General features: G+C 43.3%; 1 protein-coding gene across 1 annotated transcript in view; it reads right to left on the bottom strand.

Annotated features, from left to right (window-relative positions):
* SMC6 (structural maintenance of chromosomes 6) overlaps positions 1 to 18,930 on the bottom strand; it is a 317,112-nt gene that overhangs the window by 157,562 nt on the left and 140,620 nt on the right. The window contains 2 exon segments of the mRNA XM_029595951.1: positions 4,453 to 4,533; positions 13,053 to 13,188. Coding sequence (XP_029451811.1) covers positions 4,453 to 4,533; positions 13,053 to 13,188 — 217 coding nt within the window.

Consider the following 18,930-nt stretch of genomic DNA (forward strand, 5'->3'; position numbering starts at 1 on the left):
AAGACACACCTGCCAAATGCATCAAGGGACCTTTGTTCTTTTCCTGCTAACTCCACAACCACAGAATGTTGATCCAGTTGTGGTCTTTGAAACCCAGGGGCTGTCTGGACAAGGTAGGTGGCATCTGTCTTTCAGCTGACAGGTGGCACCAAGCCTGGGTGCTCCCAATTCCTTTTCAGCAGGTCAATTAGGATTTCATGAATAAGAATAGACATGATCTCCTTAGGGGCATCAAGAAACTGGAGTACTTCCAGCATCTTGTGCCTCGATTCCTCTTCTGTGTGAAGCTGAAATGGAATCGTTTCAGACATTTCCTTTATGACATTAATAAAGGACAGATCCTCTGGAGGAGATCATCGTCTTTCCTCAGGGGTAGAGGGCTCTGAAGACAGATCATCAGAATCCTGGGAAGAATCATCGGTCCAAGGATCGTAAGGCTGATCCCCAGCTCCCATAGGATCACCAGAGGGAAGAAATGGCGTTAGTCCTGAAGGATCAGGCCTAGGCATCAATGGCAGATGATGCGGTACCGATGGCAGTATAGGTACAGATGGAACTGGTGACATCGTTGGGCAAGTTGGTGACAATTTCCCAGACGGCGGTATGGGTATCAGTGTTTCATCATCTTCCAATGACAAAGGTATTCTCGGTTCCACCGGTGGAAGTGCACCGATCAGCACATCCAGTCTGCCTAGAAGCGGTGCAAGCACCGTGGGTATCGGGTCAATGACTGGGGCTGGCATCGGTGACGGCGCAGATGGAGGTCGGAAGCCCTGAAGTGCTTTACCGATAGCCTCTTGGATCATCCAATCCAATTCCTCGCAGAAACCTGGGGCGTGGAACCCCAGGTCCGGAGTAGGATGCAGCACTGGCGTTGCCGGAGAGTCCATCGGTGAAAATGGAGTCGTGGCTCCCTGCACCGATGAAGGTGGGGGAACGCCTCGGTGACCCGGTCACAGAAGAGGATGGGGCCTTCTCTGGACGGGATTTGTCTGTGGATCTGTCGACGCTGATGCCGAGGGCTTGCCTGGATCAGCGGACTGAGCCTTTCAATGCCAGTGGTGACGCTTTTCCCGATGTTCTCCTCGGTCCTTTTCCTGAGGTGATGAGGAAGAAGTCGACACCTTCGGAGTAGTCTATGCTGGTCGGGCAGCACCGGTGTCCCGCTGCTGGCGAGAGGTCGATGGTACCGGCTCAGACAATGTCGAAGCGGTAGATGGAGTCGGGGGTTTTGACTGAAAAAGAAACTCCATCTTCTCTGAGTGGGCCTTACGGCCCTTCGGCATCATTTGGGGATATTTGGTGCAAGTTAGGATGTCATGGTCGGACCCGAAACACAGCACACAAACTCTATGCAGGTCTGTGATGGACACTGTCTGAGGACAGTTGGGGCACAGACGAAAACCCGACACTATGGCCTCGACAAAAATTTAGCCACGGTGCAGTCGATGGCTGGTAGACCCCAAAGGGAAAACTTGACGGGAATCTACTGCAGACGAGGGTAAAGCCTTACCTTTCGACCACGGAGTATGGAATCGATAGGGGAGACCCTTATGGGGTAAAATGTTTTGAAAATTGTGAAAGTTCCGTGCGGAAAATTCCTGTCAGGAATCTCTAGAGAGCTCCTTAACCCGCGTGGCTACTGCTGCATGGAAAAAAAAAGAGACTGAAGGGGGAACCCTGATGGGCATGCCTAGTAGGTGCCAGTCAAACTTCTAACTTTGACAAAAGTGTTCCGTGACTGGGCTCCATCCTGATGATGTCACCCATGTGTGAGGACTACCATCCTGCTTGTCCTGTGAGAAATATGACTACTATTAAAGTGAAGGAACCCACAACCATTTTTCGCATTCAAGAAAACATTGCTGCTGATTTACAAGAAATTTATTAAAAACCGCATCAAGACAGACCGTTGTTACCAGATAAAAATTCAGACATTGCAGACGTTTTGCAAAATGTTAAAGACTCGTTTTTTACAACAGGCATTTAAATTAATTTTATTAGAAAGATTTTAAACGATGTTCTTATACTAGAGATAACTGAGTAGGCATTTTAAATATTAAGTTACTAAGTTTAATTTCTGCTCATGATTGTTAAAAGGTGTTAGAGGCACCTGTAGAGAAGTACTTTAGGTTTTATCTTGTATTTAATTTTATGTCTATATTTGGGTTTTAAACTATTTTTTGTGATTATATGGAGTTTTGTTTTTTTTTTATAATAATTTGATGTATTTACTATGAACATATACTTGTAACTAGCCTAGAATTTAAGATAGGAGGGCTATACATTTTTAAATAAAGAAATACAATATTGTCAATATCCATTACATAGCATTTGATCTTTTGAAGTGCTCCCAGTGCCTATGAAGTGGCCTCCTGTTTTCTAAGAAATGTATATATAAAAAACCTTTACACAAGGAAAGAATTATCCCAATAACTTTCTATGTCTTCTCTAACAAGAGTGCAGTCTTCAGTAAAAATATAGTGAACTCTGCAGGATCCAAGGCAGCATGGTTTGTCATTAAGATTGTGCCAAACACATTTGAATAATTTGTATTACTGAGTGAAGAGAGATTTAGATCAGGGCCATACTCAGTATGTGGTGTAGGAGTAAATAAGCGGTTAGATACTAGGGATGTGAATCGTTTTTTGACGATTTAAAATATCGTCCGATATATTTTAAATCGTCAAAAATCGTTAGAGGCGATATTTAATAGGAATTCCCCCGATTTATCGTCAAAAATCGTAAATCGGGGGAAGGGGGAGGGGAAGGGGGAGGGCGGGAAAACCGGCACACTAAAACAACCCTAAAACCTACCCCGACCCTTTAAAATAAATCCCCCACCCTCCCGAACCCCCCCCAAAATGCCTTAAATTACCTGGGGTCCAGTGGGGGGGCGGGGGGGGGGGTCCCGGTGTGATCTTTTACTCTCGGGCCTCCGGTGCGTTGTAGAAATGGCGCCGGCGCTACCTTTGCCCTGTCATATGACAGGGCAAAGGTAGCGCCGGCGCCATTTTGTTTTTTGTCCCTCGACGTCAGGAGCGTAGGAGATCGCTCCCGGACCCCCGCTGGACCTCCAGGGACTTTTGGCCAGCTTGGGGGGGGCCTCCTGACCCCCACAAGACTTTCCAAAAGTCCAGTGGGGGTCCGGGAGCGATCTCCTACGCTCCTGACGTTGTTTTGCCGTACAAAATGGCGCCGGCCATACACTGTATGGCCGGCGCCATTTTGTACGGCAAAGCGGGTCTACCCCCGCTGGACTTTTGGAAAGTCTTGTGGGGGTCAGGAGGCCCCCCCAAGCTGGCCAAAAGTCCCTGGGGGTCCAGCGGGGGTCCGGGAGCGATCTCCTATGCTCCTGACATCGGGGGACAAAAAACAAAATGGCGCCGGCGCTACCTTTGCCCTGTCATATGACAGGGCAAAGGTAGCGCCGGCGCCATTTCTACAACGCAACAGAGGCCCGAGAGTAAAAGATCACACCGGGACCCCCCCTCTGGACCCCAGGTAATTTAAGGCATTTTGGTGGGGGTTCGGGAGGCTGGGGGATTTATTTTAAAGGGTCGGGGTGGGTTTTAGGGATGTTTTAGTGTGCCGGTTTTCCCGCCCTCCCCCGTTTTACGATTTACACGATATTTAAAAAAACAAAATTGCGACGATCCGATTCCCTCCCCCCCCCAGCCGAAATCGATCGTTAAGACGATCGATCACACGATTCACATCTCTATTAGATACAGATCTGCACAAACAGGGGGCCAATATCAGGGTGCTCTTATCTAATAATATCATGGCAACAAAACATTGCAACATGGAAAGGGGAAACTAGAGCTAGAGGAATGGTGGGATGAATAGAAAGGCAAGACTAATAGAAATAAAAGGTGATAATGCTTCTGTGAAGATTGTAATGATAATTCATCTGGAACAGTGTGTCCAGAGACTGTGCCTTCAAAAGGATGTAGACAGGGTAACAGCAGTACAGTAAAGGATTACTAAAGTTGTACACTTTTTACCAAAATCTGTGTGATATGAGATTTAAGGACCTAAATATAAATAAGCAAATGCCTATCTCTCTCTATATATATACATGCACACACCACACCCTAGAGAAAAGGGGGAGATAAGGCAATATGACAGATGTTCAGTAGCTCAAAGGTATAAGTAACGCACAAAAAGCAAACCTTGGAAAAGAAAAAATTTAGAACAAGAGGTTATGATAGGCTCAAATGGGGAGATGCAAGAGTAATATTAGAACATACAGAATTTCTTCAAAGGGTGCTCTATACATGAAACAGCTTCCCAGTGGGATAAACACAGAAGATTCTTAATTATAATTAATTATAACCACACTAAAATGAAAGCTAGAGATCTACTGTAGTTTATGGCATTACAAAAGTTGGCAAACTGGGCAGATTAGGTGGACCTTATAGCCCTTATCTGCCAATTTAGATTTCTTACCAATGTGGAGATATCCACTGACTGCTGTTCTTCTACATTCTCAAGGTCTGCTATAGTGGCATGCATACTTTGCATTTTTGTCTGAAAGCATAAAATACACACAGAACAGTTAAGATTATTCATATAATTTCTTCATAATTCCATGTAAATAGTGAATTAGATGACAAAGAAATATGCAAACAGGCAATCACTACACAAAGAGCACCTACATTGGCATCACTGCATTCATACCCATTACAAGGAAGAAACTTGACACAATAGGAAGCATGGGCATTGATGCAGCATGCAAGCAAATTGTATAAGGTGCAATTTGGCCTGTGTATGGCAAAATTGTAAAGATGTTATGCTGATGCAGTTGTACAAGTTACATTAATTAATTTACAACTTTTTTATGGTACCCTACAAAGAGTACACACAAGCTTGCTCAGGGCTAACTCAATCAGTGTAAAGGAGTCCATAAAAAAGGGGACCTTCAGAACCCTGGAGTCTTTTCATTCAAGTGTAAGAAAGCCCAGCCAGGAAAGAAATTAAGAGTCTTTAAGTAGGCTGCTTCAGAACATTTGGAACTTTTACCATACCCAAGCCCTGCAATATGCACTGAAGTCTGAACAACTAGAATTCAGTTGGTGCCTTGATGCTCTTGCATTTTCATTTGTGTGTAGAATTTTTCAAGTTCTTCAAGTTGTATAACAGGAAAACCAGGGTTCAGATCCCTTTTTTTCCACTACCTCAAGTATGAATTTAGATTGTCAGCATTTTGGGCCAAGGATATTAGTACTTATCACCACCACATACTGCTGCACTTGTGGCAGTGTTATAAAAATACTAATTATTAATACTAGTAAACCAAGAGAATTATTAGAGCAAAGACACTCTTCAAAGACAGGCCCAATCACATAAAACAAGCAGGTGAAGCAGGCCATATGTGCCACCGAGCACTAAAATCCAGGGAAAACACGAAAAATCTAGGAAAACGTAAAATTTTAATTTTTGAAGAATTACTGCTAATGCTCATCTCTGCTACTGCCGACTTTCTCACTGCCCACCAGTGAAAGATGAAATTGTTTTGAAGCAGAAAGCAAGTTTGCTTACTATAAATGGGGTTTTTTGTAGATAGCACTATGAATTAGCCAAGACAAGTGAATGACATTATCTGGCAGGCAGCAGCAAACAGACCTCTCTCTCTCAGCTAGTAAAGCTTATCCTCTACAAGCAGTATGGGAATTACCATGCAAATGTTGCCTCGTAAGCCCCTTCAGTTGATTTTAGGGCAAACCTAGCTAGGTAGCTGACTCTCCAAGAAGAAAGGCGGGTATTTAGCATGGCTAATTCATCCTGCTATCTACAGAAAACACCGTTTACAGTAAAAAAAAACCCCACACAAAACAAAAAACCTTGCTTTTTCCATCGCTAATCAGGGCTGGATTAGCCATGATACGTAGGAAGTCTCAAGCAGAAGGTTACAACGGAGCATTTACTGAGTAAGTAACCAGACCCCACCGTGGAGAATAGACTATTGGGTGAATTAGCCATGACAATGTGGGGAATCCCGAGCAGAATGTTACAGCGAAGTGTTACCTGAGTAAACAATCCAGACTCTACCATGGAGAGTAGACTATTGGGTGAACAGGCTATGCAAATTTGCTGTCAGTCTTTGAGAGATTGCCCAGATAGTAATGGGATGTAAAGGTGTGTACTTACAACCATGTTATAACTTGCAGATATTTTCAAGTGATATTGCTAGTAAATGAGCTACTGAAGCAGCTCTGACCTGATGAGCTTTGATGGTATCTGTAAGCCTGGTAGACAGCAGCAATGTGAGATGCAGTCTGCTAGCCAGTTGGACATTGTGTGTTTGGTCACTGCTAGCCTAATCTGTTAGGACAGTAGAAGACAGTTGAAAAACCTAATGATGGTGCTGAGTTCTCTTGCAGTAAGCCACTGCCCTTTAACAGTATAAGGTATGAAGGTTTTTTTCCCCCTTCATGAAAATGTAGACTTGGAAAGAATGTAGGCAACATGATAGATTGATTCATATGAAAAGCTGATACTACTTTTGGAAGAAACTTAGGTTAAGTGTGGAGCATTATCCTATTGTGGAAGAATTACATATAAGGAGGATAATGAACCAAGGCCTGAAGTTTATTTATTGATTTTCAGATATTTATATACCACCTTTACAGTGGAGCTCAAAGCAGTTTCCAATGCTAAAAAACACACAGCAAACAATACATTCATAAAAACACAAAAAGTATCTTGTAACACACAAGTAACATCCTTGCATAAGAATGTGCAGCAAGAAACTGAAAACCTGGCTGTTCGCCCAAGCATACAGCTGAAGAAGCCTCTCTCAACCTTTATTAACTCTATCACATACCCACCTTCTCCCCATTCCCCCCCCCCCCCGACACGCTACTTCCCCTGTTATGATAACACCTGCCTGAGATAACTATCAAGCTGAATTCAGCAACCTTTAGTTACATTCCATTTGTTAATTTACTTTTGTCTCGTTACCATTTTGGTACTCTCTAGTTGTATTATTTTGAATCTTTCCTATCTTCCAATGCCCAAGTTTATTCCCCTTGTTTAATGTAACTCTTTACCTTCTATATATTGTTAATTGTTTTTTTCCCTAGTTTCATTGTAAACTGGTACGATAAGACCTTGTCTTGAGCATCGGTATATTAAAAGAATTTAAATAAATAAATAAATAAGTGATTATTATTGAAGGCTACTTTGAAAAGTCAAATTTTTAAGGCTTTTTTGAGAGCTTTTGAATTTCTCATAACTCAAAAGACTTCAGGCATGGAATTCCAGAGTGTTGGGATGGCAATCGAGAGAGTTCTCTCAACTTCACTGAAATGCGTGCGATGTACGGAGAGAATTTCCAGTAATACCTTATTAGCTGATCTAAGTGTTATTTGAGGGACATAAAAATGTAGTGATGCTCCAAGCCAAACAGTGTTCTGACTAGTTAAAATCTTGTGTATTAGCATCAATATTTTGTAATATATATGCAATACTGGATTGAATACCAATGCAATGAAATCAAAGCTGGGGAGATATGATTGTATTATTTTTGTCTGGTTAAAACTTGAGCAACTGCATTTTGGAGCTGACTTCTAGCTAGTGTGATTGATACAAGAAATATATATATATTATATATTAGAAACTTGATTGAATCCAACGCCAGTGGTTCAAATAGTGGCTTCATCAGTTCTGCTAGAACCACATTTAGGTTCCATGGTACAGGTGGTTTAGTATGCCATAAGCCCTTCATGAACTTAGAAACTAAGGGATAACTGGAGATTGATTTACCCTTGATTTAGGTATGGTAAGCTCATATGGCACTAAGATGCACTCTTACAGATGAGGTGGCAAGACCTGACGCAGAAAGGGTGAGAAAATAGTTCAGTAACTGTTTGGGTTCACACGTGAATGGATCCGAGGTATTGTAATGACAATATGTGGGCAATATTTTCCATTTAAAACCGTAGGCTCTTCAAGTTGATTGTTTTTTTGGAGGACAGTATAATGGTACTCTTTATATAAAGAGAATTTGGTGACCGTGCTCTACATCTAAGTTGTGAAGTTGAGAGAACAGAGGTTCAGATGAAACAGACATCCCTCTTCTTGAGTCAATAATGATGGGACTGATCAGAGAGGGATTGGAGGATGCCTGTTGTACAGCTGTTGCAGATACATGAACCAAACTTGTCTGGGCCATGCTGGAGCTATGAGGATCAATCAGGTAGGGTCTTTGATAACTTTTTGCACCTTTCTGGCTATCAGTGGTATTGGTGGAAAAGCATACATGAGCTCTGCATTCCAATTGAAGAGAAAAGCATCCTGAGTGGAATTAGATTTGCAGAGAAGAATGGAACAAAACTCTAAGTTTTCTGTTTTGCTCTGATGCAAACAGGTCAATGGCTGGAAGTCCCCAGTGACTGAAGCATTTGTTGGCTGTCGATTGCTGTAGAGACTATTTGTGTGGTTGAAATACTCTCGTTAGGCGGTCTGCAACACGTTGGAAATCCCTGGGAGGTAGGTCACTTGCAGGATAGCTTGATGTTTGCACACTCACTCTCATATCTTTATTGCTTCTTGGCAAAGAGTCTATAATCCTGTGCCTCCTCGTTTGTTCATGTGGAACATGGCTTCCGGATTGCCAGTTTGAATGAGAATGCTCTTCCCCTGGAGGAAGCGAATGAAGGTTGTCCAAGTGAACCTGATCGCTCTCAGTTCTAAGAGGTTGATTTTGAATTGTTTTTCTATAAATGACCCTTAGGTTCAAAAGGAGTCCATGTGGGCTCCCCAGTCTTTTGTGGAGGCATCTATTGCCATTACTTGGAGAGGAGGTAGCCAAAGGGGGTACTCCTTTCTCAAAAATGAAGGCATCTAGCCACCCTGTTTCATTTTGATTAAAAGCTGCACTCTGGTTGCCTAAGATTGAGTGAGTTGGAACCATTGGGTATGAAGGTTCCACTGCAAAAACTGTATGTGAAGGTGGGTGAGTGGAACCACATGTACTGCTATTGCCATATGGTTGAAAGCAATCATTACGAGTCTGGCTGGTGGCTGTTCTTTGTCCAACAGGTTGTACACTAGAGATCTGAAAGTATTTGTGCAATCTATGGGAAGGTAAGTGCTCTCTAGGAGGGAATCTATCCAGGCTACAATTTTCTGGCAAGGAATCAGAGATTTCCCAAAATTCACCAAACATCCTAATGACTGAAGTAGTTGTATTGATGTTTTCAGGGAGGTTAATACTCCTTTTCTGGGAATTTTCCATCACAAACCAGTCATCCAGATGCACTGCTACTACTGCTAGGCATTTAGTGAATACTCTTGGTGCTGTCAGGCCGAATGGGAGCACTTTGTATTGATGAGAGAAGCCCACAATGAAAAGTAGGTAATGCCAGTGGGTATGATGAATGCAAATATAAGCATAACCATCCTTCAAATCAAGAGTGCCCATCCACTCTCCTTTCTGGATAAAGGGAAGAATAGTGTTGACAGAATTCATTTTGAATTTCTCCAGGAGTATATGCTTGTTCAGGTTTCTTAAATCTAGGATGGATCTCAATCCCCTGGATTTCTCAGGAATAAAGAAGTAGCAGGAGTTGAACTCATGGCTTGGTAATGCAGAGGAACAAGTTCTATCGTCCTATGTTTGAGAAATGATTCCATTTCCAGGTAGAGTTGACTGAGTGGGACATATCTGAATTGAAAGCTGAGCAATGAGGCAGCATTGGAAGCTGAAAGAAACACAAGTAGTGTCCAGACCCCACAATCTTGAGAACTCTGTGATCCTTGGTGATCTTGAGCCATTGCTCCAGGAAGTGCTGGATCCTTCCCCCCCTACTGAGAGGATTTGGAGTGTAGTTAAAAACTGGGTCTAGGCTTGGACTGGACTTGCTGAGCTGGTTTAGGCTGATAGCATTCATACTGTCTAGTGCATGCTGTAAATTGTTGCTGAAAAAGAGGCTGCATACGGTATCTTTGAAATTGCCAGAAGGAATGTCACTACACTTTTATAAAGACCATATTTGCAGAAAGAATGCCTTGCAGAAGAATGTCGTTCTGGTCCCGTGGACAGAGACTGAACTGCCACATGTTGCCCCTTTCTTTCAGCAACCATTTATCTGTGCTTTTCAGCAAACAGCCATGGGATGTCTGCCAACTTGTGGACATCATCACAGAGACTACTGCTCTCAACCAAACCATGCATAATTCTCCGATGGATGCTGTTTAGGTTTATGCTGTGGTTTCAAATGCCTCATAAATGAGCAAATAAAATGGTGTATACATTTTTCCGCATCTAGGAGTGACTAAGGTTAAGCAACTCTGCCCTCGCCCGGTGGAAGGAAAGGCTTCAGTTTCTGAAAACTGCCAGAAGGGATGTCACTACACTTTTAAAAAGACAGTATTTGCAGTCATGTAAGTATTGAATCATATAGAATTGGTGGATAGAAATCTTTGTATTTAGCATGGAGCTTTGGAATACCTTCTTACAAAAATTGTCCAATAACTTGGGATGTTTTCCCAGCAGGGTATTCAAGTATATTCTGGTTTTCTTTTAAGCCCTGATTCTACAACTGATTGATGAGATAAATGCATTATGCCAAATCCAAAGGATTTTTGCACTCTATATTTGAGTTCTAATTTCCAAACAACTGAGACACATGTAACAGGATTTTCTCACATCCTCATTTCTAATTCTTGTCCGATATCATGGATGGAGATAGCTGCTGGTTCTGCTGAAGTGTCCAAAATTTGGAGAAGACTGAAAGGCTTTGCGCAGGAATCTTTATCCTTGTGCACACTAACTCCGATCACTTTTCCTAATTTGTTCAACAATCTGGCATAGGAAAGGTCTTCCACTGGAGATTGAGTGTTCTGAAGGCTCTGGGAAGGGGTCAGAGGTGATTTCCATAGACTCTTCTTCAGAATCCAGGTGAAGAACACTAATCCAGGCCCCCAGTGATGAAGTGACTGACTGATGAAGGCTCCTCTGTTGCCTTGGAGAGGTATACTTGTGGTATACATCCTCTGATTGGCTGGACTCTACAGCAAATGACTGCCATGGGTTGGAAATAGATGCCGGGGTTTCTGATGAAGTATCAGTCTTAACTGTAAATATTGGGACTCCTTCACATGTGAGTAAATCTGATATTCTTGGAAAGGAGAGGTTGGAAAGAACTCTCTCAATCTGGCTAACAATGAGGTAAAGAAATCTTTCACCAACTGTGTTATTTGGTTGATGGGACTTTTGTACTGGTGTGAGTGGTGGAACATCCTCTTCTGATGCAAGTATGGAAACCTGCACATCCTCTGGGCTCTGCAAAATTTGAATTGGAGGCCAATTAGATGTGAGAGACACCACAGAGAAAAGGGGATTGAAATCTCCAGGCATAATCCTTGTTCCATTTATTTTGTTGGCATAAGGGCTCCACTGATTATGGGGATAGAGGTATTATATCTTTCTCTGCTTTTGCTAAAATCATGAGTAACTTGCATTCAGCTGCATAGGAAGCAGTGTTGTATGACTTGGTGCAATCTGCCCTGATGGTATATGTGATGAGGATCGATGTGATTAATGATCTGGGGCTCGAAGCATCAAACGTGTTGAAGATTTCTGCTTCAATACTACTGTGATACTGTGGAATATGTGCTTTGACGGCGCAGATGAACCACAACTCCGATGCATCTCAGACTCATTACTTTTTGAGTGCCACCTGCTCCAGCAGCTCTGCAGAACGTGGCTCCTCTTTTTCGACACATGAAGCTTACTCAATCCAAAAGATCTGGCCTGTCCCGCCGACAGGGGGGATACTTTTGAAGAGCTCCTGTTCAACTCAATTCCTGGTGAGACATATAAGCCTACTAGGCAATTGAGATCTTCTGATTATATTTTATTGGAAGACCATGTATTAAAAATAGTAAGATTCAATATAAATTCAAGAAACCGGCTTTTTCCATTGTCAGGCCTGAACTTTGGAGCCCTCTCTCACAGAGAGAATGACCCCTGATCAAATAATTCAAAAGGAACCTAAAAACTTATTTGTTTAAACAGGCCTTTACTATCCAATATCCTCCAGTTTGACTGTCTTCTGAAATATTACATCTGGGAATATAAATATCTTTTCAGGTCTTGTCAAATTGTATGAGTTTTATTTTGCTTTTTAGGATTTTTAATATGTACATTATTTTATAAATTGTATTATTTTAGGAAGATGTTTAATTTTTATCTATGATGGTTAATTTTGAATGGTATGTTGTAAAGTCAAGCAATGCTTTGTAGGTAGTGGTATATAAGATTTTTAAATTATATATATATATATATATATATATATATGTTGCACGGAGGGAGGAGAACAGACTAAGGCCTCTAAGAGATATATGCAGTTCCTCCATTTTCTAGGCTCTTGGTTTTTGAGTATGCAGGGACATCGATCTACAGTTATAAACACATGGCCTGGTTGTGGTCCGGTCCAAGGCAGCAGTAGCAGAGTTCGTGGCCATCGGTTATGGACAGTCTCCCGCTACAAAAACAGTCTAAATCCACTGACTGTGGTCTTCTTCTTCTTCCTGGACATAGTAAGTAGAAAATTTCTTAATTCTTCCTTTTTTTTTTTTTTTTTAATAGCACTGAAACATGCTGTTTGCAAGGCAGCTTTTATCAAACGCTCTACTAGCTGAGAGAGAGGTCCGTTTAGTGCAAATGATGTCACCCACATGACATGGCTAATTCAGCCCTGCTTACTGATGGAAGAAGGTGGTATTAACATTTTTTGTTACATGGTAACCAGATTCCATTATCCATATTATATCTGCACCAGAAACTATTCCTGAAGCTTCTTTACAAGCCTTGTTCATCTTTGGTGGAAAAAAAAAAGTTGCAGCAGTCATGTAAGATGGACAGGTTGTCTATTATGAAAACAAATCAAATGTGTCAGCTGAAGCATGTACAATTAAAAACAGACAAGCAAAACTACCACAACTCTTACATTCCCTCTCATTCCTTCAAAAAGGAACATTTAAACGGAGAACAGTGAAATTTTAAACTAAAAACTTTTGACAATGATAATTCACTTTACCTGTATTTGTCTCTTGGTCTGCTGGTGCCTTCTGCAAAGTTCCTCATTTTGTCTAGTCTCGTTTTCTATAGAAAGCAAACGTTGTGTAAAGGTAGACAACTGTGCCTTCTTGTTTTCAATTTCTTTCTCCAAGAGACTTAAAGAAAATTGAAACAAATGTGTTAATTATTCTGCCCCTAGACAACAAATATTTATCTATATCAATGTGGAAGGAATATTCTTCTTGAGCTACTGTTTCTCTCAAGACTAGTAATTTCAACCTGTAATGCCAATCTATAGTATAACACAAAATATAACTACCATAGATCTCTTATGGCTTCTTATGCATTCTATGTGTGAACTATAAGATCATGTGATTCCCCACTTATTTGACTGTTGAACCTGCATGTCTTCAGGCAATATTCATACCACAACAAACCAATTTAGACAAAGTTCTTTCAGAATGACTTACTTCTATGTATGATTAACATGTATGTATAGAATGGATATAGCAATGTTTAATATTTTAGTACAAAGTTGGTCATAACTCTTTAAATGAACTTACTCTTCTAGTTATAAGAATACGAGTCCAAATTCTATTAATACATCATGTTTGGGGTAAAAAAAAAAACAAAAGACAAACACACACACAAAAAAACACCTGTTTCTGACATATCCCAATATATAAATGTAAGAAAAGCACAAGTGTTCTCCATACAGCAAGATAAATCAGCCAATGTAAGTGGGTAATGTCATCTTATGCCATCAAGATGGAAAAGCTCCAGGGTTTTTCTAAGCAGGTACAAGCATTCCCACCAAGTGCCATTGGGCAAGTCTCCTCAGTCTTTATGTTACCTCGGCCGCGCGAGTCACAGCAGGGCGGCGCACGGGAGGGGCCGTTCGGGGTCCGGGGAGCAGCAGGGCTGGTTTGGCGACATCTGCTGCGCGATCCTGCACTAATCGGGGCGTTTTCCTCAGGCACGGACGCCAGCACCTCCGCGCGGACATGGGCGCCAATTCTCGCGTGACTCGGAGTCAGGCCACGCCCCCCTGACGTCAGACGCCGACGGAGGCTCAGTTTGCGCGGGAGAAAGGGCTATTTAAAGAGAGCATTTTCCCTTGTTCTCTGCTTCGGCCACGAGTGTTTTTTGGAGCTCTCGCTTGGGATATTGCTTGGTTTCTCTCTGTGCTGACCCGGTCTGCTTTGGTTCCTGTCTGCCTGCTGCCTGCCTATTTGGATTATCTGCTTCGGTTCCTGATTGCCTGCTGCCTGCCCTGACTCGGACTGCCTATTGGATTACCCTGCCTGCTGCCTGCCCCGACTCGGACTGCCTATCGGAGCACGCTGTATCTCCCTGGTTCCAGACTCCTCCTACACAGGGTAAGCAGTCTAAACTGTGGTTCCACTAATATCTGCAAGGTAGTCGTAAAACTTTATAGCACACTGACCTTCAACTCTAAGGAGAAGAGGGTGGGACTGTGTCAGTAGATTTATCCTACTGTCTATGAAGAATACCTGCTACATGTAATTAACTTTGCTTTCTCCATGGACAAGCAGGACAAATGTCAGCCATTCAAGCGGGGCCCCCGCAAGTTGAGGATTACATGAAATTTTATATTAAGCTCTTATTCTTTAGAGGACCATGAAACCTGTAATTATCCTTTCCAAGAGTTCACGGAATCAAATAAGCTCCTTAGAACTGCCTGTTCAAAACTCTTGACATGATCATTTTAACAGCAAGTAATTAATAGTAAGGGTATGAATTCAAGACCAAATAGCAGCCTTGATTATCTTCTATGGAAGCATAGTGAAGATGTGCTAAGGAAACTGCTGTAGCCCTCACTTGATGGGCTTTCACTTTACTTTGAAAATGCTATCCTAACTGGTTATAACAATAGGAAATGCAGTTGTGAAGACTCTCTCTAAGACTTGGTTCTTTTTAAAAAGAATAAAACTCTTCTGCAGTCTAATGTATAAGGAGCCTGCTTGTCCTAATTAGTGTGTTATCTTAGAAAATGTGATGTAAAGACAATGGTGGCTGGAATGAGCTCCACATCCTTCTTTGGAAGCCTCTATAATTACTGTTTCCAGAAACTGATGCTGGTGAAAACTGACCGCTGTATAGGTTGAAAAGATTTAACCATCGTGTCTCATAACAAAAAAGTCCGAGACCACCTTGGGCAAAAAAAATAAATAAATAAAACAGGGCATAGTCCGAACTTGAACCACACCAGGAGCTATATGGAGAAAAAAAAATATGGCAGAAAGAGCCTGCAGTTCAGAGACCAAATGTGCCGAACAGATTGCTGCCACAAAAATTGTCTTTAAGGTAAGCTATCACAAGGAAAGTATATGCAGCAGTCGAAAAGTCAGACCTGCCAAAAACCAGAGGACTAAATTAAGGCAAAACAGTGGCACCAGAAGCCGCAAGGGGGGGGGGGGGGGGGGGGGGGGGGGGGGGGGGGGGGGGGGGGCCCAAGATGTTTAACTCTCTGCAAGAACCTGGACACATCTGGATGAGACAACAAAGGTCCTCCACTGACTCTCCTCCTAAAACAAGCCAGGACTGCAACTTGAATCTTCAAGTTGTTAAGGTTAAAAACCCTTAAGCAAGCCATGCTGTAAAAATTCCAAAATCAAAGGAAAATCTACCTTGATCGGTTGAGTACCTTGCTCAAAACACCAGGTCTTAAAGACCCTCCCAATCTCTAACATAAGCTAGAGAAGCCCAGGCCCAAAAATGAGTGGAAATTAGCGCAGGCAAAAAAACCCCCACTTCAACAACCAAGCCCTTTCAATGGCCAGACCACAAGACAGAATCAACCCAGATCGTCGTGCTGAATGGGCCCCTGTTGTAACAGATCCATCCGAGATGGCAGCCTGCCAGGACTGCATACCAGAAGGCTCTGGAGACTGGCATACCACGGACTTCGAGCTCAATCTGGAGCCACTAAAAAGATGAAGTTGGTTTGATTTACAATCTTCTGGACCAACCTGCATATCAGAGGCCAGGGGGGAAGCAAATACAGAAGGGTACCGAATGGCCAATCCTGACTAGAATTGATGCCCATCACTTCTGGGTCCCGCCTGTGATTGAAAAACTGTGGAACCTTTGCTTTGCTGAAGGTTACTAACAGGTCTAGATCCGGCAGGCCCATGGTTCACCTGGTGCTAAAAAGCCTCATCTGTCAGCTCCCATTCTCCTGGGTCCAAGTTTCTCCTGCTGAGGAAAATCGGCTCTGATATTGTCCTTTCCAGTAATGTGAAAGGTGGATATGCTTAGACTATGCTGCTCTAGCCACTCAGCGAACCGCAGGCACACCAACTGAACCGTTCGTGCCTCCAGTCTGTTGATGTTCCACTGCCTCTCTGCCGCAATCCAGCACCTATGCACCAAAAACTCCTGACAGTGAGACCTCCAGTCCCAGAGGTTCGCATCTGTTGTGAATACCAAGCCAAACTGGCGTTGTCAGAGGAATTCCTTTCCTGAGATGATCCACCTGGGATCTCGCATCTAATGGGAGGCACAGCCTCACCACATAGTTCGACTGTGGACTCACTTGGGAGAGCAACACGCGCTGAAGAGAGCGCATATGTACTCTCACCCAGGGAACCACTTCTAATGCAACAGCCATCAACCCTAAGACCTGCAGATAAGACCACAAGGTTGAACAAACAGAGTTCCACAGGGATCAAACTTGCAGCATCAACATGTGTATCCTAGACTCTGGCAGAAATACTCTGCTCTGCCTTATACTGAATCAAACCTCAAGATACTCTAGATTCTAAGACGGCTGCAAATTACTTTTGGAGCAGATAAACCATTGAACCTAGTTCCCTTAGTAAGGAACCAACCCTGCGGGAAGTGTGAAGACTCTCTTCCACGGTCTTAACTTGAATCAATCAATCATGCAGATAGGGCGAACTAGAATGCCCTCCTTGCAAAGAGCCACCGCTACCACCACCATGACCTAGGAAACTTGTCCTAGTCACCGAGGCTAGCCCGAAAGGCAAGGCCTGAAACTGGAATGACAATCCAGATTAGCAAATCGTAGGAACCACTGATGTTCCCAATGGATGGGAATATGCAAATACACTTCAGTCATATCCAGACATGCAAGGTACTCCCCCCTGCATGAACTGCCATCATGACAGAGCACAGTTTCCACCCTGGATTGCATGACTCAAATGTCAACTGGCACCCTTCAGATCCAGTATGGGCCATAACAACCCTTCCTTCTTCAGCATGACAAAATAAGTGGAATAATGGCCTGCAATTCGGGAACGGGAATCACTGCTTTCAGGTTTAACAGCAATTGTAATTTCACTTCCACTTCTACCCACTTCTGAGGGGAGTTACACGGAAAGACCATGAAGGCAATCGGAGGAATGCGAAGACCCACCCCGAATAACTTCGAGAACACAATGACCCACCTGTGATAAAAATGGAATAGACACTACCTATCTCCTGAACCAATAGGTGAGCCTGCAAGCCTTCATTGGGAAGACCGAAAGGGCTCCACTTCTGGAGTCCTCATCCTTTCGGGGTCTTCAGGGGCGAAAAGACAGACTTATGGAAGGAATGGGACCTCTAGGAAGAACCTCCTCTATGAGGTAAAAAATGCTTCAAAGGCTTTCCTTTAGGATAGCCTCAAGCCTCTTATCCTAAACATCCTTCAGTGCCACACCTCCCTCTACAGGGATGGTGGTATGTTTCATGACAGAACACACCAACATATCCACCCTAGGGAAACACAACTGCTCTCTGGCCTGTGGATCCAAGGGGTATAAATCTGCTAAGACGCGTCCTCCTCTAAAAGATGCCTCAGGCTCACTCCACTCCAGATCACCAACTCCTGGACTGCAACCAGGAGGGGAAGAAAACAAGAAGCCTTGCATAGGGTGACCAACATAGGAGCCACCTTCTGCATCCCCAAGGAGTCTGTTAGCCTCTCTGAGGGTCTCCAAGGTCCTCTCTGCCTCTTGCCCCCCCCCTCCTTCCTGCTCCCCCTCTAAAGCATTATATAATATGTACCTTTACACTTATCTCCTTTCTTGCATTTGGACTGGCTCTTTAAAATCACGTGGTCACCTTCGGGCCGATACAGTAAAGTCCGCTCTCCCGGCGCACGCACCGGCCCTTCGCTGGTGCGCGCGATTCTCTATTTAAATTAGGTGACACGGTAGATCCGGGTAAAAGGAGGCGCTAGGGACACTAGCGCGTCCCTAGCGCCTCCTTTTCGACAGGAGCGGCGGCTGTCAGCGGGTTTGACAGCCGACGCTCAATTTTGCCGGCATTGGTTCTCTAGCCCGCTGACAGCCACGGGCTCGGAAACCGGACGCCGACAAAATTGAGCGTCCGGTTTTCGGCCCGACAGCCGCGGGCCAAATTCAAATTTATTTATTTATTTATTTTTTATTTTTTGGGACCTCCGACTTAATATCACTATGATATTAAGTCGGAGGGTGCACAGAAAAGCAGTTTTTACTGCTTTTCTGTGCACTTTCCCGGCGCCGGAAGAAATTAGCGCAGACCCAAAGGTCGGCGCTAATTTCTGAAAGTAAAATGTGCGGCTTGGCTGCACATTTTACTTTCTGTATCCCGCACGCATACCTAATAGGGCCATCAACATGCATTTGCATGTTGAGGGTGCTATTAGGTGCCGCGGGTTGGACGCGCGTTTTCCTCCCCTTACTGAATAAGGGGTAAGGGAAAACGCGTGTCCGTACTGTATCGGCCTGCTTGTTTGGCATACTTCTTCCTGTTATCTAGTCTCTAACCATGCATCTCTAGGGAGCCTTGCCTAAAGCACTGCTGCAGGAAATGCCGCTGGCGTTAATTTCTTGAAAGTAAAACTAAGTCTCTTTCCCCACGTATTGTTTTTTCTTGCAGACTCG

The sequence above is a fragment of the Rhinatrema bivittatum genome, chromosome 3, assembly GCF_901001135.1.
Source record: "Rhinatrema bivittatum chromosome 3, aRhiBiv1.1, whole genome shotgun sequence".
Classification (NCBI taxonomy): Eukaryota; Metazoa; Chordata; class Amphibia; order Gymnophiona; family Rhinatrematidae; genus Rhinatrema; species Rhinatrema bivittatum.